The sequence below is a fragment of the Mastigoproctus giganteus genome, chromosome 1, assembly GCF_048544385.1.
Source record: "Mastigoproctus giganteus isolate SK-2022 chromosome 1, ASM4854438v1, whole genome shotgun sequence".
In the NCBI taxonomy this organism is placed as follows: Eukaryota; Metazoa; Arthropoda; class Arachnida; order Uropygi; family Thelyphonidae; genus Mastigoproctus; species Mastigoproctus giganteus.
In genome coordinates, this window is record NC_143575.1 from 207,773,765 (window position 1) to 207,801,422 (window position 27,658).

A 27,658-nucleotide genomic window follows, 5' to 3' on the forward strand; every position below is an offset into this window, starting at 1 on the left:
CCAGGTCGCAATCTGACCTGAGAAAAAGTAATTTGGAACAACAAAACCAACTGACTGAGATTACTGAAGAAACGCAAACCTAGACCCCACCTTACCAGGGGGCCCAGTACCAGACCAGATTCTCATACTCAGGTCTGCCCTGGAGGAAATTTTCGCAAAGCAGAACAATCGAGTGACAACTACGATTCGAGCAGACACTGTCTCACTGTGGACAACACTGGAAACTATCCTGTACAAAACCCACATAGAGAACGAAAAAATAAACGCCACATTAGAGGCATACCTGCAAGGTGGGGCAAGAGAAATGCCACAGCGCGCCCCGACCTACTCAGAAGCGCTGAGGAGCAAAACCACCACTGCAAACATAAATGAACCTGCAACAGTGTACCCGAGAAGAACACTCCTACCAACACCCAACATAGTCATCCTAAACTCAACAGGACAAGATGAACAAACAAGCGAAGAAATAAAGATCCCAACCTTGGGCCTTACTGCAGAAAACCCTAAGAAGAAAAGGGCCATCTGTCATAATATTTGACGTGGACCAAGACATCACCCCCGAGACTCTAACCGGGGAAATCTATAGGAAAAACCTACAGAAAGGGATGAAAAGCTAATGGTAATTCCCAAGTATAAAACAAGGGCCAGAAGCAGCGGAAACTGTAACTGAGTAGTGGAGCTAGCCCCAGACGCCTGGCAAGTTCTGCGGGAACAGCGATCAATTTATATAGAGTGGAGTAGCCACGATCAATTAAAACTTGAGCAAGGCTCAAGGGGTAGAATGATATCAAGAGTAGGAGACCAGCGGAATTACTTAACAAGTACAGGTCACTGTTGAAAAAAAGCCATGAAGTAGGGTTGAATTTGAAAGTGTCTGCAATTCTGCCCAGACACGATAGGAGGGAGTATATGATGAGAGCCTTGTCGATCAATTCGGCCCTGGAAAGATTGTGCAAGGCTCAAGGGGTAGAATTTTTTTCAGCCTGGACTGTACATGCTAACAGGAGAGATTGCTTCTACAGGGATGGGATACACTTAAATAGAAAGGGTGCAAGAATATTTGCTGATGCTATCTAGGCAGTGTTAGGTGGGTCGGAAAACTGCTAGCTTGGGGGGAGACAAAGACAAATAGATTAACAGTAGCCACTGGCAGAGGTGAAAGAGATTCTTGCACTGCTTCTATTGGAATGAGCAGCAGCCTGGAAAACAAGATGCAGGATATTTTAGAGACTGCTGGGAGTCATTGCGGTACAAGTAAACACATGGGTTGTGTTAGGGTAGCTAAGAATAGAAACAGGTGCATGTATACTTGCGTGTACACCAATGCTAGGAGTTTGGTGTACACGCAAGTATACATGCAAGTATAGGAGTTCTGTGACACTTACCCATCTTTGGAGCAGATATCACAGTGAATATCGTAAAATTTCAATAAACAGTCTTTACAAAAGCAAGTGAGGCCAGGCAAAAGAGAAAACACAAAGAATAACTGATGAACAGATGACAAACTGATATATTCGGACCTTAACTACCCCTTACTTCAATCAGCATATCCGCTGCCTCCTGCAAACAAACGAGTTTATTTAGTAAGTTAAAAAAGCTTGAGGAAAAGGGAATCTTTCATTAGGTTCGAATGCAGAAGCTGTCGTAACCAGTAATCCCCTCTCTCTTCCCCTTATCCGTGCCTGGCACCATCAAATGTTTTTAATAATAACTACGTAATGAATTTTGTGATAAGCGTCTATAATAAAAATAAAAAAAGTTCACGCTTATAAAATAAATATACATATAGGTTAATCAAGAAATATTAGTCGTTACAGAATCAGGAGTGCATGAGGAACACTCGACCTTACCTGCACGTTAGCATTAATACTAAAAGGCGGTAAATATGAACCACCTAAGTTCCCCTCACTTTAAAACTCGTCATAATTTACGGCACTGAAAGTATAATTTAAACTGTATGTGTTTAGCTTCGTTTTCTGATTTTTCAAATGTCTTCTATAAGTATAATTTTTGAAGTTATTTTTTTTCTTTCGGGAAGCGTGCCCTTGGTGACTAGTGGGCGCATTTGGTTTCCCCCCTGGGTGTACTGTATTATGGATCCTGACTTTGTGGCGTGCTGCCATCTACACGCAGAATGTAAAATTATTTTGATGACCTTCAAACATTTGTTATAGTTTATTTATCATATACTGTACATTCTGTATTACAGACTACATATGTAATTAAAATTTTATCATTTCATTGAATATAAAAGAGGGTTAGTATAAAATGCAATCAAGCTTCAAAATGGAAGATTTTTACAAAATGAAACGCTTGTCAAGTAATAGTGTGTATGGTATTTAAACTCATATACATAGCCTTCAACAATGGATATGATAAGCAGGAAGACGCTCCGCCCCTTTTAATTTTTGCTTGGATTAAAATAGATCTAAAGTTTAAAAAAATCATTAAGTATGAACCTTAACAGGCATATTGCAAGTGGTACACTGTTTTCACGATGTTAACGAAAATTGTAATTTTGTCTTCGATAAATTTTTTAGCATTAGCTTTAGTAGAGGCATATGATGCAAGAAAGCAAGCTTATGCAGCACAGCAAAAAAAAAAAAAAAAAAAAAAGAAATCCCTTATTTCACCCATCCACTCGCTCCAAATGTTTGTCAACTTATGCCTTGAATTTATTTAAGCTATCAACTTCTACAACAACAGATGGAAGTTTGTTCCAGCAATCAATCACCCGCTGTCCAAAGGCAAACTTCCGCACATCCATCCTACAACTGTCTTTCCTCAATTTCAATTTATGCCCTCTCAGGTGATTATTCTGAGCAAGAGGAAGAATTCCATCAGCATTGAGCATGCTCAAACCATTCATAGCTTTACATACCTCAATCAGATCACCTCGCAGGTGCCTAGTCTCCAGACACTGTAATCTGCAAAACTTTAGCCTCTCTTCGTAAGAGCAACCCTTCGTTCCATTCACTAATTTTGTTGCCCTTCTCTGTACTCGTTCTAACAGCTCTACATCCTTCTTAAAATGAGGCCTCCAGACCTGTATACAGTACTCAAGGTGTGGCCTGACCATTGCCTTATACAAGGGGATAATCACCTCCTTATCTCTGGATACCATGAGCTACTCTTGCAGACCATCTTCACTGCTCAGAAAACTTCATATCTGCCTGCACAAATACCCCCAGGTCCTTTTCATTCTCTACCACTGTCAGTGTAGTATCACAGAGTTGATACGCTAGTCTGGGGTTATACTTTCCCATATGTAGTACTTTACATTTGTCAATCTTAATTAAAATTTTATTAATAGAATTTTCTGTTTATACTTCGCCACCTCTTAGCCCATCTGCTCAACTTTTCTAGATCCTGTTGCAGCAGCGTACTGTCATTAGTGACCTTAACAACCCGGCCAACCTTCGTATCGTCTGCAAACTTGGACATTAAGCCTGATATACCATCATCAATATCATTTATAAATACAGAAAACAACAATGGACCCAACACTGAACCCTGAGGGGCTCCACTAATAACATTAATCCACGATGAGCAGTGTCCATTGATTACCACTCTCTGCCTTCTCCCACTCAACCATCCTTTTATCCATAGCAGCAATTTGCCTCCAGTGCCACACTGCTCCAATTTGTGCAGCAGTCTTCCGTGTGCAACAGTATCAAAGGCCTTTCTAAGATCCAAATATATGATATCAAAGTTATTCCCTGCATCCAGTTCCTTTGTAACCACATCATAGTATCCAGTCAAATTGGTCAGACAAGACTTCCTTTTAACAAAACCATGCTGTGTCCGAGCTATAATTGAAGTCTTATATAGATGACCCTGCTGTGCTTTTTTATCCAGTGCCCCATTAATTTACCTGGAATAGAAGTTAAACTAACAGGTCTATAATTACTTGCATCGTCCTTTGATCCTCCTTTGTGAATTGGGGTGACATTTGCACATCTCCAATCCATGGGTACCTCCCCTGAGTCCAAGGAAGCTCTCATAATTATGTCTAAGGGTTTGCTTACTTCTTTTGCTGCCTTCTTTAATATAACTGGATAGATCCCATCCACCTGGGTGCCTTTTTTATGTTTACCTTCAACAATTTCTCCTACACTTTCCTCTCAGTTATTACAAAATCATCTAGCTCACTGCCAGAATTTAATTCACCTCTGACATTCCCCTTCCTGAATAACTCTGCATGTGTGAATGTAGATGCAAAATACTCATTTAGTTTATTTGCCACCTGAGCAGGACCATCAACAGTTCATCCATCAATATCCAGTGGACCAATCTGATTCATCCCGTTCCTTCTAGATTTTACATAGGTAAAGAACTCTTTGCTGTTTTACTTTGCATCCTTTGCCAAAGATTTCTCATAATCTGCCTAATCTCCTTGTGACTTGGTTACAGACCAGCTTATATCTATCATAGGCTTCCATGTCACCATTAATTTAAATGTACCTCATGCAATTTTCTTCTCTGCCACATGTCTCATTAGTTCATTTGACATCCATTTAGGCCTAAACCTTGAACAATATTTCTTAGTTGGTATGTAAAGCCTAGTAGCTTCGAAGATTAATTCTTTGAATGCCTCCCATTTTGAACTCACCGTTGGTAACATCATCAGTTGGTTCCACCGTATAGAATTTAAATACTGTTTCAGCTCACCGTAGTCCCCTTTACAAAAGCAAAAACACTTCCCTTTACCCATGATGATAGTTACCTCTTTGGCTAAATCCCACTTCAGCACACTTTAATCACTGCCACCTAGTGCTTCCTTTATCTGTAGGTTCTTAATGCATGAAGAATCACTACTGATAATCAGATCAAGGGTATTACTCTCTCTAGTTCCCTCGCGAACTTGCTGATGTAGGAAACAATCATCCAATAAATCCACAAAAGCCTTGCTAGTGTGTGAGTGACCAATCTACAAATTCCAATCAATATCCGGGAAATGAAAATCCCCCATTATAAGACACTTTGATTTACTGGCCCACTCTATTTCCCTGTACAGTTGTTTATTATACTCATCAGAGTCATTAGGTCTATAACACGCTCCTACTCTCGATTTTGATCTCCCGGTGCTTATGTCATACCAAACTGACTCAACACTGCACTGTCCAGCGTTGTCGACTGGCTGCACTTCCTTGGATTTTATGTGTTTCTTAACTAATAGCATAACCCTTCCTCCCTTCCTATCCTGTCTATCCTTCCTGTACACATCGTACACCCCAGATTCGAGTTCTAAATTCCTTATATCTGTGTGACACCACGTCTCTGATATCCCAACAATATCCGCCTTTGATGTCTTGATCAACACTTCAAATTCATCAAATTTATTTACCGAACTCCTAGCACTGGTGTATACACAAGTATACATGCACCTGTGCCTATTCTTAGCTACCCTAACACAACCCATGTGTTTACTTGTACTGCAGTGACTCCTAGCACCTTCTGAAATATCCTGCATCTTGTTTTCCAGGCTACTGCTCATTCCAAAAGAAGCAGTGCAAGAATCACTTTCATCTCTGCCAGTGGCTACTGTTAATCTATTGGTCCTTGTATCCCCCCAAGCTAGAAGTTTTCCGACCAACCTAACACTGCCTTGATAGCATCAGCAAATATTCTTGCACCCTTTCTATTTAAGTGTATCCCATCCCTCTAGAAGCAGTCTCTCCTGTTAACAAGTACAGTCCAGGCTGAAAAAAATTCTACCCCTTGAGCCTTGCACAATCCCTCCAGGGCCGAATTGATCAACAAGGCTCTCATCATATACTCCCTCCTATCGTGTCTGGGCAGAATTGCAGACACTTTCAAATTCAACCCTAATTCACGGCTTTTTTTTCAACAGTGACCTGTACTTGCTAAGTAATTGCGCCGGTCTCTTACTCTCAATATTATTAGTGTCAACGTGTACACCAATATCACATTTTGTGCCCTTAAAAGATGATATCTGCTGTACAACGCATCAACCTTTGCCCCTGGCAGACATACCCTGGTTCTGTTCCACCTATCCTTTTAAAAAAAAAAAAAAAATTTCTGTTTATACTCCGGCACAACAACCAAGTCAGTAGAGCTTACAATAAATTGTCAATACAAATATCATATTTAGTAGTCACGGGCTTGAACCCAGGTCCTTGCAAGGAACGCATGCTATGCACTCTTTGAGTTTACCACTCGGCTACGTCATTCCTTTACATACCATGTTCCCCCGTTTCCCTGACAACAGAGTCACGACAACTACTAGTTCATGTGGAACCACCGCATTCTGCCTTGGAGGTCGCTGCTGTGTTACGTGATGATCAAGTGCAAGCTCTGGCGTTGATGGGCCCTCTCAATTTAGATCCTTCGAGGGCATCCATCCTGTCCTTCAAGCTCTCATATAGGCCCATAACAACGCTGAGTTGTCGCCTGATTTCCTCAAACTCTTTGCATTGCGCACACACAAAGACTTTCCCCTTGGCAATATCATGTCCTGTACCTCATTGTCCACAAACATCAAACAAGCAGTGCATTTTAAAAGGCTGTGATTCAGAGGGCAACGGCTCCCCTCAGTTCTTCCCTGAGCCACAGCACTCCCATTAGTTTGAGCCTTTTGCTTTTCTGCTCTGGTCTGAGTCATGATTTCGATTCAATTTCAATAAAATTTCAATTTCAGTACAAAATTATAACCTTAAACTTATATCCCAATGCAGCTATAACACTATATATCTATAATGTTATGTTACATTACTTTGCGATGGTATGTTACATTAATGACTAGCATCACAAATAGAAATATAAGCAAAGGATATTTATTAATAGTTAAGGCAAAGTTAAGTAATATTTGACAGGTACTCTCAAAATATTCCTAAATGAGCATTTGCAACCTTTACACAACAGTTTTGGTAAACACGACAAATGATATCAAAAGCCCCCAATTTGCTTCAGTTTATCATTTCAAATGGAAAACAAAATGAAAAGTTCACCAGGTGCAAACTAATATTTAGTTGAACCGCCTCCGGCCCTGATGATAGCAGCACACCGTAGAGGCACAAGATCAGTTTCTGAAGATAACTGATAGTTATCTTCAGAAACCGATAGTTCGTGGTTCCAAACACGAATTATGGCTTCCTGAAGTTCACAAAGGGTCTTTGGTTTCTTTCTGGCAACTACAGATTCCACACGATGCCAACAGTTCTCTTTACTGCAGGGATGGCCAACGAGTTGATCGCGGATTTAATTTCGGTCGATCAGGACGAATTTTAAATATACAGTCATCCCTCGATTTGTGCACCTTGTGCAATGAAATTTTTGAGATGGTAGATTGCGGCTCCTTTTGAAGGAAAAAAGTAGATTGCATCGCAAATTAAGTTGGCCACTCCTGCTCTGTATTATTCACGTCCGGGCTATTTCTTGGCCAGCTAAGAGTTGTAATGGACCATTCTTCCAACCATTTTTTCACCTATAACAAATGTAAACACATTACTGTCAAATCTCTAATGCAGAAATGAAGCTAAAGTAACTACAGAAGTGCTTACTTACACTTTTCGCCCGATGACAAGGAGCAGAGTCGTCCTGAAAGATGCAGTTACTTGGCAGGTTGAAATGGTCTAATGGTTGGCATCAATTTGCCTTCCAATATAGCCAGGTATCCATTGGCATTTACGGAACCTTTTATAAACTGCTGGTGACACGAAAGCACCCCCATATCATTTGGCTGCTAGGGAATTTCATTTTAGACACCATACAGTCTGGATGGTATTCTTCATCACATCTGCGGCGAATCGTTTTTCTGCCATCAGAGCCATGCAGGTTGAATTTCTTCTTATCCCAGGAAAAAACTGACTTCCACAGCTCGGGGATCCATTTGACATGCTCCTTACACCAAATTAATCGGGCCTTTTTCATTGTTTGTGTAAGGAGGGGCTTCTTAGGACAACGGGCTACAAGTCCATTTTTGAAGAGGCATCTTCTGACTGTTACTGCACTTGCTGCCACTCCTGTACGTTCTTCCCTTTGTCTTTTCAGCTCAGACGAAGAAGCTTTACGGTTTTTAGGGCATAAGCGCTTCAAAACGTGGTCCTGTTTTGACGTAGAGACTCGTTTGTGTCCGGTTCCTTTTTTCCTATCAGCAGAATTTCTTGAGTTTGGAAAGAAATCTACTCACTGTCGACTGATTACAAGACACTATAGGCAATATGACGGGAAGAATATCCTTCCTCATGTAAAGCAACAATAGCACTCTTTCTTCATGGCGTCAACTGTACGTAACTTGCCATCCTGACGCAAGCAAAGAATGACTGCAACTCTTGCAGAGCGTGCTTATATAGCTGAAAGTAACAGCTGATACAATATTACGTAATCACCTAGGGTGTGAATCTTATCTGATGCAATCTGTAAGAAATATCGCCATATACTTACATTATTGGGAAGACAATTACAATTTTAAGCGGTGTTGCACTTTCTTTGAACACCAGTGAACGTTGTATCTTATGTAGGGCAGCTCCTAAACGTTAGTTCAACTACGCCGTGGTACACTGTGATGATATACAATTCTGTAAATTGGGCAGAAATGTTTGTAGAGTGTGTGTGTTATGTTGTTTAGCTGTTTCTGGCCACTTTGCTAGCTGGAAGGCGATAACCTGGAAAGCCTGCCCATACCACGAGAAGGTGGACCAAAAATGTGTATGCACTTTCAGATTTAGTAAAGTATTAATTTGTGGTATGTATTGACCTACCAAGTAGAGAGGACAATTAAAAACAAACAAAAAAAAAAAAACCTCACAGGAAAGTTAAGGCAAAAATAAAATAAAGTACAATAAAATAATGAACTAAATTTTAAAAAAATTATATATGGTGCTAGATTATATACAGTGTGATATTATATTATATTATATTCATCTCATCTCATCTCATCTCTTACTGGCCAATGCCAGCAGTTTCAGTAGCGGTCTAAGCTAAGAAGGCGAGGAAGTGTCTAACAGTTGAGTGAGAAAGCATCTCTGGCGACCAAATTATTGCAGAAATTAGACATTCTCTCTGGAAGTCCAGTTCAGTTCCAGAGGTAGTGGAGAAAAGAAGGTTCTGTCAAAAGGTATTGATGGCAATAATATAGAATATTTTCCAGGCTTTTGGGGCGCCGCAAGAATAGAGTGATGATTCAACAAGGCTGAAAGTTACAAGCTTGTAATTAATAGAGCCATAATTGGACAGTAACTAGTAATACAGATCAGGACGCTAACGTGTCAAGTTGACGCTAGGGATAACCTTCAAAGTAACAAGACCCTTGTAGGTAGTGGACTATCTGTCTTGTCAAGACTCCATCAACAGATTCCAACAGCGTGTTTGCTTCGCCTTGATCCAAAGTACCATTAATGGTAATACCCAAGAAAGTTACTGGAACAGCATGGCTGATGTAGACGCACGGGCCTCGGTACAGTCTCCGCGGTAGCACAGTGGTATCGTCCATCCTCCCCACACCGGGTGGAAGGCCTGGGTTCGAATCCCGTCGATGACGCGAGGAATTTTAATGGACTTTTTTCACTCCGTGGCTGAATTAGTCGATCTCAGGCGTAGACAGCAAGGTTTTTTTCCCCAGAAACTGAGGTTTTTCGTACAGCAAACAGACAAGTCAATCATAGAACACACGCAATTAACAGACATAAGACACAGCACGGCAGATGAATTTAATTATTAGGGTGGCCTAAATATAATAGTTGTGTTTTTTTTTTTTTTTTTTTTCGTCCTCGGTACAAACAGATCAAGGGCAGGCAGTTGTTAGGGGCCTGCAAGTCAGGAGTAGACACAGTCCTGCAGGTCGTACATGTGGACGTGTGTATTTTTTTTTTTTATGAAAACCTCAAACACAAGTGGTATTAGAACCTATAATACTTAATACCATGCATGTATTGAAGGTTGGGAAGATGAAAGAAGATACTTGTTACATGTAAATGGCGGCACCTGGAACGTCTGTTCAAGTCCGCCTCGTGTCTCTGTGAAGAATTGAATCACTGTAAAAGGACAAGAAATGTGATTAATGTAGGTTTGTGTGAGTAGTGTGCATGTTCTGTTGTTGTGTTCTGGAAACTTGGCTACCCAGAAGCATCAGTCACCCGGAGAAATTATCCTGGGTACTCGTCCATACGACGGCAAAGTGGGCCAGTTCCAGTAGAGCACGAACTGTCTCAAAAGAGACTCTAACCCAGTGGTGCGCAAACTATGGGGCGCGACCACCAGAGGGTTCGCGGAATAAATTAAAGGGGTCATAGCAATTTTTAAATAAAATTAGCTTTTGTGTACACGAAAGACAAAAAACCTGTTGTTAAAATTACTTTTTCAGTACTGTAAGTGTAGAGATCTTACTACTCGAACAAAGTCTGAGATACGAATGAACCCTATTGCCAGTCTTTATTGTTTAGGGTGGTGTCACGTGTGATGCATGCGGCTTTCTTACTTATTGTCCTTGTGGATAATATGGCTTAATTTGCTCACTGGCTATGGACACACAGAAAGCAGCCGACTAGTGTGACTTCTCAGTATGTATTAATACTTCTCAATGCTACTCAATTGCTGGCTAGCTCTTAATTCGTGCTTCCTACAGCAAAAATTTCTGAAATTGCCTAAAGACCAGAGGAGAGAATATGCGGTGGCAGTAAATAGCAAGTCTGTTGCACGCACGCTTTATTCTGCTTCGTAATTCGGTGCTTTCACATCAACTTCGATGTGTTTTTCATTCTTCTGCTACTTTTTATATTATCGTTGTTTCTAAGAAAACAAAAAAAAATGTACACATTTTTATATATTTTACCATGTACAATTGGGTAATCAGAACAAAACGGTCGAGGAGGGACGACAATAATGTTGCTACAGATATTATTTAAATATATAGAAATCGAATATAATTTAAATATATAGAATATATATAAACTATATAGAAATCTCTGAACGTCCGCTGAAAGTAAATGTTTTGCCATCCAAGATAGCTGAGATGCAAACTGATGTCCCACTCGCACGGATGCGTAGGGTGGACTATTTTGGTTCGCCACTTCGGCATTGATTCTCTTTCTGTGAGGAAAGACCTCGGATTCAAAGTTCTGAACAGCTGAAAATGGCTTTAATCCCGTAGGAGCAACTCCTCGCGCCCAGTAGAGATCTGGAACGTCAGTTCGGAGCGTTGTCTAGTTGTCGTAGATTGCACAGTTAAAGAGCAAGTGGCACCAATCTTCTTTATTCTGCAACGAAATTCTGTTTCTCTGCAACGGAGGGAAAAAAAAAATTTTTTTATTTATTTTTTTATTTTACTTCTTATTCTAGAATGTAAAGGTTTTTTTTTTTATTTCCTGTGTTGATACTATTTATGTCTACGATGTTTAGAGACACACTTTGCCTTTGAAAACCTGAAAAGTAAAGATTTTTATGTGTTCTGTACAGTTTGACGTGTAAATTTCTTTTACCAATGTTGTGAACGGTGGTTCCATCTATTTGTCCAATCTGCAGCTTGAATTTTACTCTATATTTGAAATATAATGCTTTTTACATTATAAAGTAATTTCCCAAAGCTGTTTTAAGATTTTCAAGCTATTGATTAATTCCAATTTTTAAAAAGTGATTTTCTCTTTCTATAGTAACTAAGAAAAGGCAGGTACAATATTTACAAATAGATATTTTTATTGGAGTTAGATTAATATGATTAGCTACAAAACAAAAAGGTTTAAACTATCAAGAGAAAAATTATGGTTGGCTACAATACCATGCATCTGTTGTAAGAACATCATCGCGACTTCTTTCACTTCATGTGATAGGAACCGCAGAAGCTCCCAGACGTAGATTTCTGAAATACAGATCACTCTAATATGTATAGAGGGTAGATTTTACAATTAGAATGTAGTTAAGCAATGTGCTTAAAGAGGAAGCATCGAACCGCTTACAATAAAACTATCAGAGGATAACATCAAAGGAAGTCCCAATTTTAACTTATTTTAACGATTTAATATTGTTGTTTTTAATTGTTTTATCATACCGATTTTATTTCTTTTAGTACTTATTGTAATAGTCCAGTTTACTGTATCATCTTATTTTATTAAATACTTGGCTGGTGTTTGAGTATTAATTTCTCGAATACCCTCTATTCAGAATATATATCCTGAAAATGAAAAACGGTAACTATTTATTATTAGGATTTTTTTTTTTTAGGAGCATTAGCAACTAAGGCCACATTGCTCCGGGGATATGCGGTGGTTATTCCCAGACCTTTCCGCATCCTCCGTATTTGGTGGTGACGGGCTCGAACCCCGGTCTAATCAAGAAGCGTGTGCTACGGGCTGCTGCTCCTTCCCACCTGGCTACGGAGGCGCCCAAACGGTAACACGAGAACAGAAGCTTCCTTTTACATGTAACAAGACATGGAAAATGAAACACACTAATTTTTATCGAATCACTCGGTGTGGCCCGCGAAACAAATCTAATTTTGAATATGGCCCCTGTACGGGAAAATGTTGGACACCACGGGAGTAAGACAATAGGCGGTGTGTCAAAATGCGTGACTATATCATTGATAGTAAATAAATAGTAATGGACCAATGGCAGAGCCCTGTGCAACCGTGAAAGAAAAGATATTGGACAGCTTCTATTAACAGAATCCTTTTTATCGTGAATCAAAAAAAAAAAAAAAAAAAAAACCATGCCGAAACTCGGGAACTTTAGATCTTCAGTCTAACGCTCTCCCAACTGAGCTATTTCGGCACTGCAGAATTCAATTCTCCTTCAAATAATTCATAAGAACAATTATTCTCGTATTTGATTGAATCATGTGAGGAATGTAATTTTTTTTTTTTTTTATTTATAAAAACCCCAATCACGAGAGGTATCAGAACTTATAGTACATAGTACCGTGCATGGGTTGAAGATTGAGAAGTTGAAAGAAGATACTTTTTTTATTATTATTTATTTATTTATTATTATTAGCCCTACGGCACAAGGAAGCCTGAGGCTTATGATGCACCAACCAAAAAAAAAAAAAAAAAAATCCGAATTACCCTGAGGGGGAGAGAGAGAGAGAGAAAACAAGAGTCAGAGGTAGAAGGGAATCACCAAGAAAGAGAAGAATGATGATATCCAGCTAAGGACCCTGGGTGTGCCATGCCCATGCTCACCAGATGTGAGCCCCTGGGTTGTTGACATTAGGCTTGAATTTTTGTAGGTTGTAATTTTCAGGAAATATGTATCCAGGAAAACAGAAGTTGAAGGATAAATGAGGAAGAAGAAAAGTTATTTCTGTGAGTGTGAAGTTGGACAGTAAAGGAATGCTGACTGGTTGTGACACGTGTCATGGTCGGCTTCAGGGACGATCAAATGATGCGGGCGTACAGGGCGCCAAAATTTAGGGGACTCAACCCCCGCAAATTCACTGATTTGCTGTAAATCAGTAGTTTATATTAAATAATTATACTAGGTAAATGTACTATGTAATTGTACGCTATAAACCAGGGGTTTATATTAAATAATTTATATTATAATAAATAACATTATTATATTGCAAAATGTGGTTCATTTATTTATTTCCTAAATAATATATTTGATTCTGTCCTTCAGGGGCTCTCATACATTGTTTCTTTTTTAAAATAAAAAAGTAAGTATTTTTCAGTTAATAGTAAAAATATAATGCGTAAGCTTAATTAATAGGAAGTTGGAGAAGGCGCACCAAAATATCTTGCATGGGCCGCTCATAGACCTAGGGCCGGTTCTAGCACGTGTTCGAACTAGTTTGGAAGAGAGAGCGGGTATATTTATTATTACAATTAGCCGTATGGTACAAGGAAGAGAGGCTTATGAGGCTGGAAGCCTGCACCAGCTAATAAAAATTTCCCAGTTTTTCTCTTTTTTCGGTACTGCAAGACATCTGCGCTGTATGTAAACATCCGATCTCAATATGCCGTTATTTTGACAGTCTACTGTAATTAACATATTAAGTGGTTGTTACCTCCTTAGCCCAACCTTGGATAACTTGTTCTTCGATAACAACACTAAATCAACAAAATAATAGGCCTTTGTCAAGAACAAGCGTAATATTAAAATAAAATTAGTATTAATAAGATTTTGAAGAAGTGAGCAATGATTTCTTTCTGCGGTTTCTTTCGCAATGGAGGATGATTGTAAAAAAACGTGTCGAGCTATACGGCCAATAATAAATGACAAGGACGAATTTTCAAGGCAAAAACCTCAAGGGTACTAATACTATACTTATACACCTAGTCGACTTATGCGCCGGAATATATGATAATAATAATAATTTATTCAAAATTTAAAAAAATAAATGCGTTCACTTTAACACAGTAGAGAGTTCTTTAGAAACGAAGTTACAAATGGTAACTACAAAAAACAGACTTCTAAAAGGTTCCGATGAGATGATAATGATTTATGAATCTCTTGACAGAAAGTATTCTCCCACTCTGAGTGCACAAAAGTATTAGTTTAGGCACAAACTTGAACAGTCTATAATAGATCAGTTCGAACTGTAACGATTGATTTCTGTTTATGTCTGTGGGAATCGGGAAGCAATATTTATTAAGGTAACGATTAACCAAACGGAAAAGGTTTAGTAAATTTTTGACGAGTCAGAACGATATTATTATTATTAATAGCCATATGGTGCAAGGAAGCCTGAGACTTATGCTGCACCAGGAAAAAGTAGAAGGGAATCACCAAGAAAGAGAAGAATGATGATATCCAGCTCAGGACCCTGGGTGTGTGCCAAGCCCATACTCACCAGATGTGAGCCCCGGGGTTATTACGAATGCTTACGCGAAACGGAATGGCGTTTCCAGCGTGCTCCTCTTCATTCCGAGCCCTGGATGGAATACAAATTGCTTCTCAATATCCACTATAAATTTATTATTATTATATTAAGTATAAATTATTAAAATTATAATAAATATGTATTTAACTATTAAATATATTTAAAATATTAAAAACGATACACTCGGTTCCCAGATGGGAAAGGCTGTCTTAATTCCAACAAAGGGGAGTCCCGTCCCCTCAATACAGATGAGAACTCCTCTTGTTATCCATTTCCTCAACATTAACTATCGTACCTAAGCCAATGCTACGGTTAAGTAGCTCTCTCCAAGCAATGGCATCAAGGAAGTTCTGGTACCTTCCCTGATGCTACTGCTTGGAGAGAGCTACTTAACCATGCTAGTCTGTAACAATCCGCAACATTTCTTATTCGGTCTTATCTGTGCTAACTGTGTAGAACTTGCATGCAAACAGTTTTTCGGGAAATTTCATCATGTATGGTTCTGCTGCATGTGTCCTCTCTTTTCTTCTCTGTTCGTAAGTCGAAGCAGTTGGCATTGGCATTAGTAGAGGCATATGATGCAAGAAAGTAAGCTTATACAACATCAGCCAAAAAATCCCTTCCCATTTCACCCATCCATTCGTTTCAAAAGTTTGTCCACTTCTTCCTTGAATCTATTTAAGCTATCAACTTCCACAGCGCTCGATGGAAGTTTGTTCCACCTCTTACTATCACTGGTGTAAAAAAAGTTAAGGCCTAACGTGCGGGTATTTATTTTTTTATTATTTTTTTACCGATACTGTATTAGTTTTAAAAGATTAATGGGGTTTTTTTAATGGTAAATATTTGGAATTTGAATATTATGTTATTTAATAAGCTTTCTGTAAATTCCTTCAAATCATTTCTGGATCATCCTTAGTCAGGGGCAAATTAATTGTCATACGGAAGGGCCAGGGAAATGTTCTGAGCACCACTTTTTTTTTTAATTACAGGTATCTCTCACTGATCTTTGGAATTATAAATCGGCAAACTCTCGTGAACGGTAAATACGCGCTTAAAAGTAGTGGAAAAGAGGAGTTGAAAAATATAGAAACGAGGTTTTTAAAACAGATAAAATTAGCAATGTCAATAAAATGGGGGGGGGGGGATCAGTAATGTAAATTACGTGCTTAATTTACCAAAAATCAGTCACAATTTATACCACATACGAGATTTGACACCACAGGAGATGATAAAGGTGATTTGTTCTTCCAGAGCAAAATGCAGTAAAGTAGTGGAACTAGTAAAGCAATAGAACATGATGTAGTGGAGGTAGAAATCAGCTTCAAAAATTATATGATAGTTCAAATGGATTATATCATGTATGCTTGTACAGACAATACATTACGTGCCTAATTAAACTAGCCAGCGCTGGATTATCCATTAGGCATATCCCAAGGTCTATGACAGCGATTTCCAAACAGGTAGGCACGGACTAGTGCAAAAGGAGGCGCGAAAAGTTTAACAGAAATGTAATTTTCATAACATAACATATATAAATAAAAAAATATATACATATAAATAAACTTTCATAACATAACATTAAATTTTATAACCTATTTTTTAAATCATTTACCGCCACCTATCTCACTCTAATTTCGATATACTGTAAACATAAGATAAACATTTATTTGGAAAAAAATATTATATTTTGCTGAAATGGATTGATGAATTATGATTGATATGATGTAATGTAATATATATATAATTTAGTGCGTACTATGTATGACATATATAGGTAGATTGTAGAGTATAGCAATAGCTGCATGGTTGAAAATATGGTTTCAGCGTTGTGCGATTGTGTTTTTTATTGTTTTTGGCGTGTTACTTACTGATAATAATCGTTAGTAATTTAGAACTACAGATGCTTATTATTTCATGTAGTATTAATAATTATTGTATTAACATATTAAAAATAAGAAATTACACAATTATAGATGCTTTACTTTAAGGGAGGCACTGAGAAAATTTTACAGGTCAAGGGAGGCGTGGGCTCAGAAAGTTTGAGAACCGCTCGTCTACGAAGTTCCCAAGAGCTTACTAAAAAGTTTAGGTCAAAGGGAGAAAAAAAAATCTCAGCTGACTCATAAAAATGAGAAATGGAAGCTGCTATATATCAAACTTAATAATTTACAAACCTTTTTATTATAATAACACACGTACAAATGTTGAAGTATGTATGTACATCCATGTTTATTTCATTAAGTATTTATTTACAATGTAATTTTTTTCGGAGTACCTTTGAAAATATTTTTGTTCGGGGGGGATGATTAGGGGAATTGCGTATCCCCTCAGAGTCTGACTAAATTGGAACAAATACCGTTTGTTTTATGATATTCAGTTGTCGTATAGTAACTATTCATATTACATTTCCTGTATATTGTATAAAGGCTAGGTTAAAAATTCAAAATCCTCCTCAGAAATATATCACCATCATTATATCATCCCTCTCCCCAGGAAAAAAAAAAGTCTAGGTCCGCCCCTGTTCTGTCACTCTTATTTTCAAGCAGTGAAATAAATACTCTGAAAAAAAAAAAAAAAAATATATATATATATATATATATATAAATAAATAAAAAAATATATATATAAATATCAAAGAAAAATACAAAGTATCATAGTCAAGGAAGTATAAAAAACAAAATAAATATTATTTTTCTCATAAGCAGTTTCTATAACCTATAAAATGCTTCACTTTTTCCTCATGTGTAAGATAAACTTTCTTTTTTTCCCCGGGTGCTAAATTATACAGACTCGGCCCTGTTGATATAATAATATTCTTCCACAAAAGATTTGAGAGAATTATATTAGTACATATTGTTCTCTGTTTTAGATTTTTCTGGTTACAACGACCTGTGTACATCAGCGCATATACTGTGCACACGATCCGTTTGCAGACGTTTATAAAATTTGATTGTATTTTGTTCCTCTGCCAAAAAAAAATTATAATAAATAAATAAATAAAATAAAAAATCTACGCCAATTTCCATAAGAGCAGCCACTGCTCTTATGGGAAATCGTGATCCCTTCCCTGAAAAACTGGTTGAGGATTTGTTGGAAAAGTTATGGATTAAAAAAATGTTTATTGATGTTTTATTCTCTGTGATATTTATGAAAATTTAACCCCAGGAGCTCACATCTGGTGAGTATGGGTGTGGCACTCCCAGGGTCCTGAGCTGGATATCATCATTCTTCCCTTTCTTGGTAATTCCTTTCTACTTCTGACTCTCTCTCTCTCTCTCTCTCTCTCAAGGCACAGTATGGCCTTAGCAGTCCTTGTGCCACTAAACAACATATCAACCAACCTTTCTCTCTCGGGGTAACTCGGGGAATTTTTTTTGGCTGGTGCAGCATAAGCCTCAGGCTTCCTTGCACCATTTGGCTAATAATAATAATAACAATAATGAATTACAGTATTCGCCTCCCCCCCGCGCTTCTCTACGTACGGTCCCCCGCAATGCAAGGTCTTTGACGTCGTCCGCACGCCAACTGCATGAAAGTACGAGGCTTGCTGCACGTAGTTATAGAATACTGTACTACTCTGTATACATACGTAGCTACATCAACTGCATAAGCCTAACACTGGCTCTGCATAAAAAACGACACTTTTTAAACCATCTTAATCGCTTTTACGTGTAAATTTGCAGTATAACATTTCTGAATAGTATACTTGTCAAGTGACCTTGACAAAATAAATTATGATTACCGTTCATAGGAAATGTATAATGCAGGATAAAAACTTTTATGAGAGTCGGAAGGAGATTCAGTTCAAAAAGCATCCTGGTTTACTTTTTCCCTACGAGATGGCGGTACGGTCACTTTAGGTTAAGAGTTCACGCATTTCAAAATGGCAGAGGCGGGTGGACTGTCCAGATTGCTGTTACAAGCGAAGGTAAGCTATCCTTCGTAAATTCTCAATTAAAACGTAATCGTAATCTTTATTACACTTAAAATATTGCATATAAAATTCTTGTAAAGAAAATTCCAGAATTATTTATATAAAACTATTTCTAAAAACTGATGGGCTAGCGAAGTGAGTTTAAGAAGTTTCTAGCTTACAGCTCTTACATGCCAACAAGTTATTAACACAAAGTTCCTACATATTATTTTAGTTGTTTATATGTTTATGTCATAAAAGTAATCATTTGAGTGCATCCTGTACGTTGTACTTCCAGCATGTTTCCGACTATAACAGAGCAGTTTATATAAGTTTCAAAGTATTTGCGACAGGTGTCAGTGTAAGGGGAGGGTGGTACACCTGTTTGTTGGGGGAGCACGAACGTACTGTACTAAGTTATTGCAGTTATTACTTCGTCGACTTTAGCAGATTGGGTCAAGTGCGGCTGTTGTTTTAGGTCATTATGTGAAGCATGTTGAAGAAGGTCGGTCAAGCGGAAAGAGAGAGCCTTTGAATTTGTGTTTCTGTGTAATGGACTACGGCAAAGACGCTTCGGGTGGCGTCTGGTGGAGGGAAAACTGGTTTCCCCACTATGACGTATTATGACGTGAACAAAGAGGCACTGTAAGCAATTGCTATCCACTCTCTGCACTAGGAGGGTGGAATGGGTGGATAGCAGCTGCGTTAAAATGTTTCCGAAAATATTTCTGTGCAGATTCTAACTAACAGTAACAGAAGAACCCGCTTGAAATGAAATCCAACTGGGTGGACGTTAAAGAAAAACCTTTACAGCACTCAGTTTACCATGTTACAGTAGTAATTTGAGATATCAGTAGGTTTTCCAGCCGATATAATTGTACTGTATATGGTTTTTTTTTTTTTTTTTTTCACTCTGTGTAGATTTTGGAGAGGGTGATTGCAGATCAAATTGCCCACATTAATTTTGGACTAATTTCGGTTGAATTTTATGTATTAGTAATCTGTTTATACGGGTTGGCAATTGAGGACGCCAGCTGGTTGGCATCCGATGAAAATAATTTTTATAGACAACCGAACATTTTTTTTACTAATACGTACTTGCATTATATATTTCAGAAGAACGTAAGTGAACAACATTCAATGTTTTTAACAACAATAACATATTATAATAATAACAACCAGTTATAAAAGCCGAATTGATACTTGGTTGTTCGCATAACTTGGAAGGCTGGAAGTATTGGGCAGTAACTAAAATAGAGGCGTCATACTGTTACAGGAAGTCTGGAGGAATAACTGTGGGAAGAAATGCATAGGGAGGGAACACCCTTATCTCAGCACTCCGATGCAGTGCCAAGACGATGAGTTCTCCCCTACCCACGCTATGGCGGACCTGCCGGTATGATTCAAAGATCACTCACAAAATTATCTGCTTCGGTAATAAAAAAAAAGTAGCCTATTTTTTAAATTATTTTTCTCAAAAACATATATATATATATATATATATATATATATATATATATATATATATATATATATATATATATATATTTTATATCCATTTCGTTAAGTGCAATAAATGAACTCCATTTTGAGAACAAAGAGGAAATACCTGGAAAAAAATTTTGTTCTGGTCTCTAAAAAAGGTATTTATAGCCTCATTACTTGAAAATCGATGATCACGCAGACGTTTCTACAGATTTCTGAACAGGGTCTATTTGCTAGTGACCAGGACTGGACTCTAGAGTGATTAGTTTCATTTCTGGAAATTGCAATCTCCCAGAGCAGCAATCACTTTATGAGACTTGTGCACAGGATCATTTTCATGAAGAAGTAAGACATTTCGTGTCAATTTCCTTTCTTCTCTGTTCCTTCATGGCCCTCTTAAATTTCTGAAAACAGCTATCTTCAGTGATTGTTTTGTTATGTGGTATGTAGATTATCAAAAGATTCCTTCCATATCCCCAAAAAAAAAAAAAATTGACCGCCGTGATCTTCCGATAGACGATTGAGTCCTGAATTTTTTTGGGCGGTAGTAACCCATGGTATTTCCATTGCATGGTTTCCTCTTTTGTTTCCGGATCCCAGCAATCAATCCACATTTCATCGCCAGTTGTAATTCTTGACAGAAACCTTGTGGATCATGCAGATAAATTTTCATCACAAATTTCAGCCCTGCACTGTTTCTAAAGGGGTGTGAGCATTATTTGACACCCAACAAGAACTGACCTCTGACATTTCCACTTCATTGAAGATGGTCAGTGCCGACCCCCCAAAATATTACATCTCTGGCTAAGGTATTCGTTTAGCAGCATAATGCATAGGTAAACTGTGTCGTTTGAAGATAATAAAGCACTAAAAACCTACGTTGGTATTATTATGTTTATTTCCGAATTGGAAGTATGTACATAATGGGGCAAACGTTTCCTGGTATTTTCTTACTACTTCTTCAGTGACAGCTGTCTTTGCAAGAACAATTTCTTTTGGCCGAAGTTTATGACGTTGATATTGCAAAGGTTTCTGTCACTGAAGAAGTGGTAAGAAAATACAAGGAAACGTTTGCCCCATTATGTACATACTTCCAATTCAGAAATAAACATAATAATATCAACGTAGATTTTGAGTGCTTTATTATCTTCGAACAATTCTGTGGCGATCTTACGCTATCATACGTCTATCCTGCATAATAACTTCGGTTATTATGCAGGTTTTTTGGCACATTTTTCGAGTTGTCACTTTCTTTGGTCGTTCAGAGAGCGGGTCACCTTCTATGGATTCTCGACTCCAATTAAACTGCTTAGACCAAAATTTTATATAGTGTTCAGAAGGGTTCACGAAAAGAGAAAGCATGGCACAGGAATGAGATCAATATGGACCAGCAATGCTGGTCCATATTGATCTCATTGTTTCCCACAATTATTGCAAATTCGATGATTGCAGATCTTTACTCTGAAAAACTCATCCCACCTCATTCCACGGCTGCTCAATTAAACTGAGACCTGAGAGTGGGGAGGCCACCGCAATAGGCCGAATTTGCTCTTATGGCCCGGAAACTAGTTCTATACAATTCTGTCGTTACGACGTGGTTCCTTGTCCTATTGGAAGAGCCCATTTGCAAATGGACACGTTGCGCCAAAGAAGGGATGCGCCTGGTTGGAAATAATTTCAGATTTCATGTGGCATCCAAATGTATTCATAGAATGTCTGTTCGTCGGCCGATTTGCATGTTGTACGGGCTGAAAAACCCAGAATAACTCACTGGGAAAACTCTACTTCTGCCTCTGAGATGCTAACAACAGCTTTTTAAAGATTCTTCAATTCATACACGGGAATCGAATCTAGACCTCTTCAAATGAGTGACAAGTAGCGAAATCACTATACCGTCACTGAGGATGCATACTAGAGGAGCTCTGTAAGTGGCGTTATAGTTCGAAAGAGCGAACATTAAGTTCGAGGTTTAATTTCAATGCCTACAACCCTTTAAATGTGTATGGTTAAAGCACATACACATTACAGCAACCACTAATTCCATTTTATCTTCAGATGAAAATCCATCTAGAATCAGTTTTGTAGCCTGATCTTGAGTATTCTGCCATGGGTATTCATTTCGTCCGTTGACTCCATCGCTAGGTTAGATATTTTTAGCAGTGAACAGTCTGCTCGAACTGACTTAGTTTTTTTTTTTTTTTTTTTCCCCTATTAGAAAAGTAGAGGTGGAATTAAAAAGATAAAGATGCGTTTAGACCAGGGGTAGCAGTCTACTATACTCGTTCCACTCATGAAACGCCTTTCGATTTGGTAAATAATAACGTAATTCACAATTGATTTGAAAATAAGAAATGAGATTAACACGCAGTTTAAATGAGTTTTAACGCCAGTTCAGTGCAGGTGGATATGTGGCGCTAGTAAGCTCATGACATCAATTCTGTATGACCAAACATTTGTTCGTTGACCTATATTAAATTTATTTTATAAACGTAAAACTGTTTTAATTTTTTTATTATTTAAGAGCTTAGCATATAATACCTTTACGTACTCAGCAAAAATATTAGGTGGCGCCAGCAGTGGATCAGTTGGGAGTAGAATGATTGAGTCCCTATAAGGTAAGGTAAGGTAAGCTGCAGCCGTTATCAATCCACTGCAGGATGGAAGCCTCCTCAACAATTCATGTTGATGGAAATGGACCATAATCTGCCACGACGGTCCAGTGTGGGTTGGCAGATCGACCGTATTTAGCAGTCAGGGGCATGAAGCCCGGTCTAAACAAAGAGCATGTGTTTATTACACTTCCGCGAGGCCGTCTGGCTCCCTATAAGAGTCCAACCTAAACGTTTTAGAATGATATTGTTTTTATGGTATTTGTATGTTATTTTAAAATGTACATTTATAAACGTAAACCCATTAATAATATAAAAAATTAAGAAAAAGTGATAAAAGTAATTTGTGTACAAAAATGATTACAAGGAAATAAATTGTAAATAACTTGGTGCAACCCATGAATTTGCAAAAAGATTGTAAACTTCATTTCCACCCGAAGTGTATAATAACTTTATGAATCTGCAAAACTGACACTGTTAGGATGTCGCTGGTTGGCGACCGGCTGTTAAAAGGAGGACCGGAGATATACCGGGTGGTTATAAAATGAGTTTCCCTATTCAGGAGACTCTAATGTCAAAATGGTTAGAGGTAGCGCTGTGAAAATCGGTGGGTATGTCATTTATGGTATGGGGAAGCGATCTGTAGAAGAAAAACAATTAGTTCAAATGTAAGCCACCAGGGGAGAAATTGGCACTGTAAACATGAGATGGAATACTTAACTTAGGATTAGATTTTAATATCAGAACTTAGAAATCTACAGATATTGTTCTATGTGCTTTCCTTCACTTGAGATGACATTCTGAAAACAGAGTACTGCGTGCAACACAGTTTCGCGTAGCATCTCATTGGGGGTGTTGGCTACAGCAGTTTAATGCTTGCTTTCAAATCGACAAGCTTCTGTATACGTCGCCACCGTAATAATATTACGGTGGCGACGCTGTATGCAGTCACGGTAAACTCTGTCTTTCAGGTATCCCCATAGACAGAAATCACAGGGATTGAGGTCTGCTGATCGGGCTGGCCAGAAGTGCGGTCTGCGCGGGTCGCACAGTGGTAGCGTCACCGTCCTAACCACACCGGGTGGAAAAGGCTCGAGTTGGAATTCCGTCGATGACGGGAGGAACTTTAGTGGGCTTTATTCATTCCGTGGCTGAGTTAGTAGGTCTCAGGCGTAGATAGCAAGGTTCCCCCCCCCAGAAACTGGGTTTTTTTTCGTCCAGCAAAACAGACAAATCGACCAGAGAACACACGCAATTTACAGACACGAATACTGGTTAATGTAATCATTTACGGCCTAATATAATATTTTTTTTTTTTTTTTGGCCAGAACTGCGAAAAGTCTCTAGAAATGATTTCCATGATTTCCGAATGTTGAACGGAGCAGTTCCTTCGCTTGTCGATCAACATGGGATAGGGGCACCATCTTGCATGAACACTAGTATCCAAGCATTGCCTTTCTTGCAGAGCTGGAATAATGTGATCTCTTAGAAGAGCGCAGTACCGTTCACTAGTTACCGTACACCTTACGGGGCCATGAGGTGTAGACTCTTCAAAGAAAAACGGTCCGATTATAAAGTCTGCTGTGAATCCACACCATACTGTAACGTATGAGCTATGTAGTGGTCTTTCATACACAGCAGATGGACGAGAAGTTCCCCATATTCGGCAGTTTTGTGCATTTACAGCCCCACGAAGAGTGAAATGTGCTTCATCAGACCACAAGATCATTCGAGCCCATGTATCGTCAAGTTCCATACGAGCTTGAAATCGTAGAGAAAAGTCTATTCGTTGTTGCTGATTCCAAGACCAGTTCTTGCACCATGGGAACCAGCGTAAAATTATTCGAAGCACTTTACGTACAACAGACCAAGGAAGGTTCAAGTCTCTTGACACACGTTTGGTAGTGTTTCGCATTCTGACCATTGCAATGGCCACTTCATCCACTACATCCGTTTCGATACGTGGTCGTCCCCTGCCTGGAATTACACCTAACTCCTCAGTCAGTCTCTTCAAATTTCTTTATTAGTTTTCGAAGCCCCACTGAGGTCAAAGGTCCTTTTCGCAACCTTTTAAGTTTCCGATATTCACGTAGTGCTGCATTAGCGTTACTATTATTCTGGTAGAACAGTTTTACTAAAAGAGCACGTTCTTTTTTTGTAAGAGCCATAATGGTTATTGACGGTGGCATTGGCCTTTATGCTTTTAACTAACAGGATGTCATTTGCGTAAGCAGCGTGTCTTGAAGTAAAAGACAATTTTTACGTATGTGCAGCGCTATTTTTCCCTTGGTGGCGGAAATTTGAACTATATATATATATTTTTTTTTCTCCTACAAATCGCTTCCCCATACCCTAAATGACATACCCACCGATTTTCACTGCGCTAACGCTAACCGTTTTGACACTAGGGTCTCCTGAATAGGGAAACTTATTTTATAAATACCCGGTATATGTAATAATTTTCTCCGCTCTTTGAATTTGAATAACTCAGAGGCTAAACAAGCTTTTGACCTCATTCCTTTTGCAATAAGTTTTGTTTAGCAGTAAAATTCAGCGGGAAAAAAAAAAAAAAAAAAAATCCGACCGATTTTCAAATCCCGAAGATTGATTTAGCTACCAGTGAAACTAACTTGCTGTTTACTTTGAAGGGCAAACAATTTCTTAGCCTTTGTCATCACAATCAACAAATCTCAGGATCAGACTTTCAACAAATTTGGTGTTTTTGCTCACGGACAACTTTACGTAGCAATTTCCAGGTACAGATATTTTTTGTGCAGTTATGGTAATTTTTTTTTAAAGCACGATATAGTCTTACATGTAAAAAATTATCAAATTGTATTTTACCCGAGTCTGTCCTACTTACACCTAAGCTAGCAGCGAAGTGAGCCGAGGGTAAGGTTTTTGTTATTACAGTACTTCGATCTTTACTTCTTCTCTGAAATAGTTTTCGCGAAATATTCCGCCACTGGTATTCTTAGCATTTTATATTTAAGACTATTTAGTGCCGGATTAAGGCCAAGTGATGCCCTGAGCACAGCCCAACAATGGTGCCCCCCTCGGCCTCGGCTTCTCCATTGCCTAACTTACAAGACATTAAGACTCAATAAGTGCTGAACGTAAAATAAGAGTTTGAAAATTTATAACTCTTTTTCAGTTTTCTTCCAAGCAAGACCCCACAACAATATTAAATAAAAACTTTTGGTTTTTTTAATTTTTTTTTTAACAAAACACTAAATAGCAGTCAAAAAATATAAGCAAAGATTTACTTATAGGTTTATATTTATTTATTTACTTTTTAAAACGTTTTCTTCTAGGTTTTTTAATTGCAAAGTCTTTGATCAAGTCCTCAAAACTAATTTAGCATAAGATATCTTCTTTTATACTTTAATTTTATACTTTAGTTTTTTATACTTTTATACATTAAACAGATTGGATGCAGAAACAAGGCATCCAATCTGTTTAATGAGTTAAGTATGTTAGCATACTCTCAATGAGTAGTGCTTCTTTCATGATGAGCAATTACACTAGTATTTCGCCAATCACTGAACCCTTCTCATTCAACAAAACACGAGTAAAAAGTTTACAAAACAGTAAACTGACCCTGTTGATGGTTTGTTTTGTTTGTTATTTGGTTTTTAGGAGCATTAGCAACTAAGGCCATATTGCTCCTGGATATGCGGTGGTCATTCCCTGACCTTTCCGCATCCTCCGTATTTGGTGGTGACGGGCTCGAACCCCGGTCTAATCAAGAAGCGTGTGCTACGCACTGCTGCTCCTTCCCACCTGGCTACGGAGACGCCTCCTGTTGATGGTGTATACAATAACCACTCTCTCTTGTATTGCTCACCATTGGCTTTTACCCCAAAGAAATGTTTTTCTGAACAATATATTTTGTTTGTTTGTCACTTTTGAAAGTTCGGCAAGATTTGTCAAGTGGCCCATTGTGGTGTTGACAGTCACTGGGTCCGCAAGCAATCCAATAAGCCACATCATCAGCAGAAAAATCTCGCCACAACCCTGGATCTTTTGCTTTATTTACTTCATCTTTTGCAGATTGAATCATTTCACCTTGGTCCTGTAGATTTTAATATTCAGCAATCTTTTCAACTTCAGGCAGTCTTGTAGAGCAACTTACCTCAAGAGAATTTACGGGCAAAGTGTGTTCAGTAATGAGACTCGTACCAGTTGAGCCAGCCTGTGACACCTCAACATCATCATGATGTTCTGATCTTGAAGTTGACCGAGCGGTACTGATAGGTATGGAGCTTTGTTCATCTTCATTTTTGTCATAATCAGATACAGTACAAGTAGCTTCTGTTAGCGGAGATCTGTTTTGATTTGAAAGATCAGGTTGTGTAACTTTTATGAAGAAATTAGTCAGCTTTCCAGTATTAGCCACTAAATCCAAAACCTTTTGTTGATTCTTTTTAGCCAGTTTTCTTTTTCTTTTTTGCACCATTTAATTGAACACGTTTCATCTCGGGGCTGAAAATTACAGAAGAATAAATGTTAAAAAATGCACATGAAAATAAGTGTACTGTATTTATTACAAATTATAAATTTGTAATAAATACAGTACACTGATTGAGAATGGATTTTATTTAACCTTCAGTATCACAAGAGTGATATTTTTTTGGAAGAAAACTTTTTTTAACAATGTGGAGAAAAGTCGAACACGGCAGGTAAGAACAATTGCAAAAAATAAACTAAAGTAGCGTGCGGCAGTGAAAGAATTGACATGATAGCTAGAAAAAAACCCAAAAAACTGTGCTTCCCCCTTTCCCTTGGTGCCCTAAGCACGTGCTTATTTTGCTTATTGATTAATCCGGCATTGACTGTATGTTTATGTTTTAGCGAAGTTAAGTAGCC

At 38.2% G+C, this 27,658-nt stretch overlaps 1 protein-coding gene across 1 annotated transcript in view; it reads left to right on the forward strand.

Moving 5' to 3' along the window:
• The first annotated feature begins 18,660 nt into the window (after window positions 1-18,660).
• The window catches only part of LOC150091482 (tight junction protein ZO-3-like), a 549,427-nt gene continuing 540,429 nt past the window's right edge, over window positions 18,661-27,658 (forward strand). Inside the window, exon 1 of the mRNA XM_090375872.1 lies at window positions 18,661-18,710. Within this exon, the coding sequence (XP_090231998.1) occupies window positions 18,666-18,710 (45 nt within the window). The 5' untranslated portion in view covers window positions 18,661-18,665. The remainder of the gene's footprint in view (window positions 18,711-27,658) is intronic.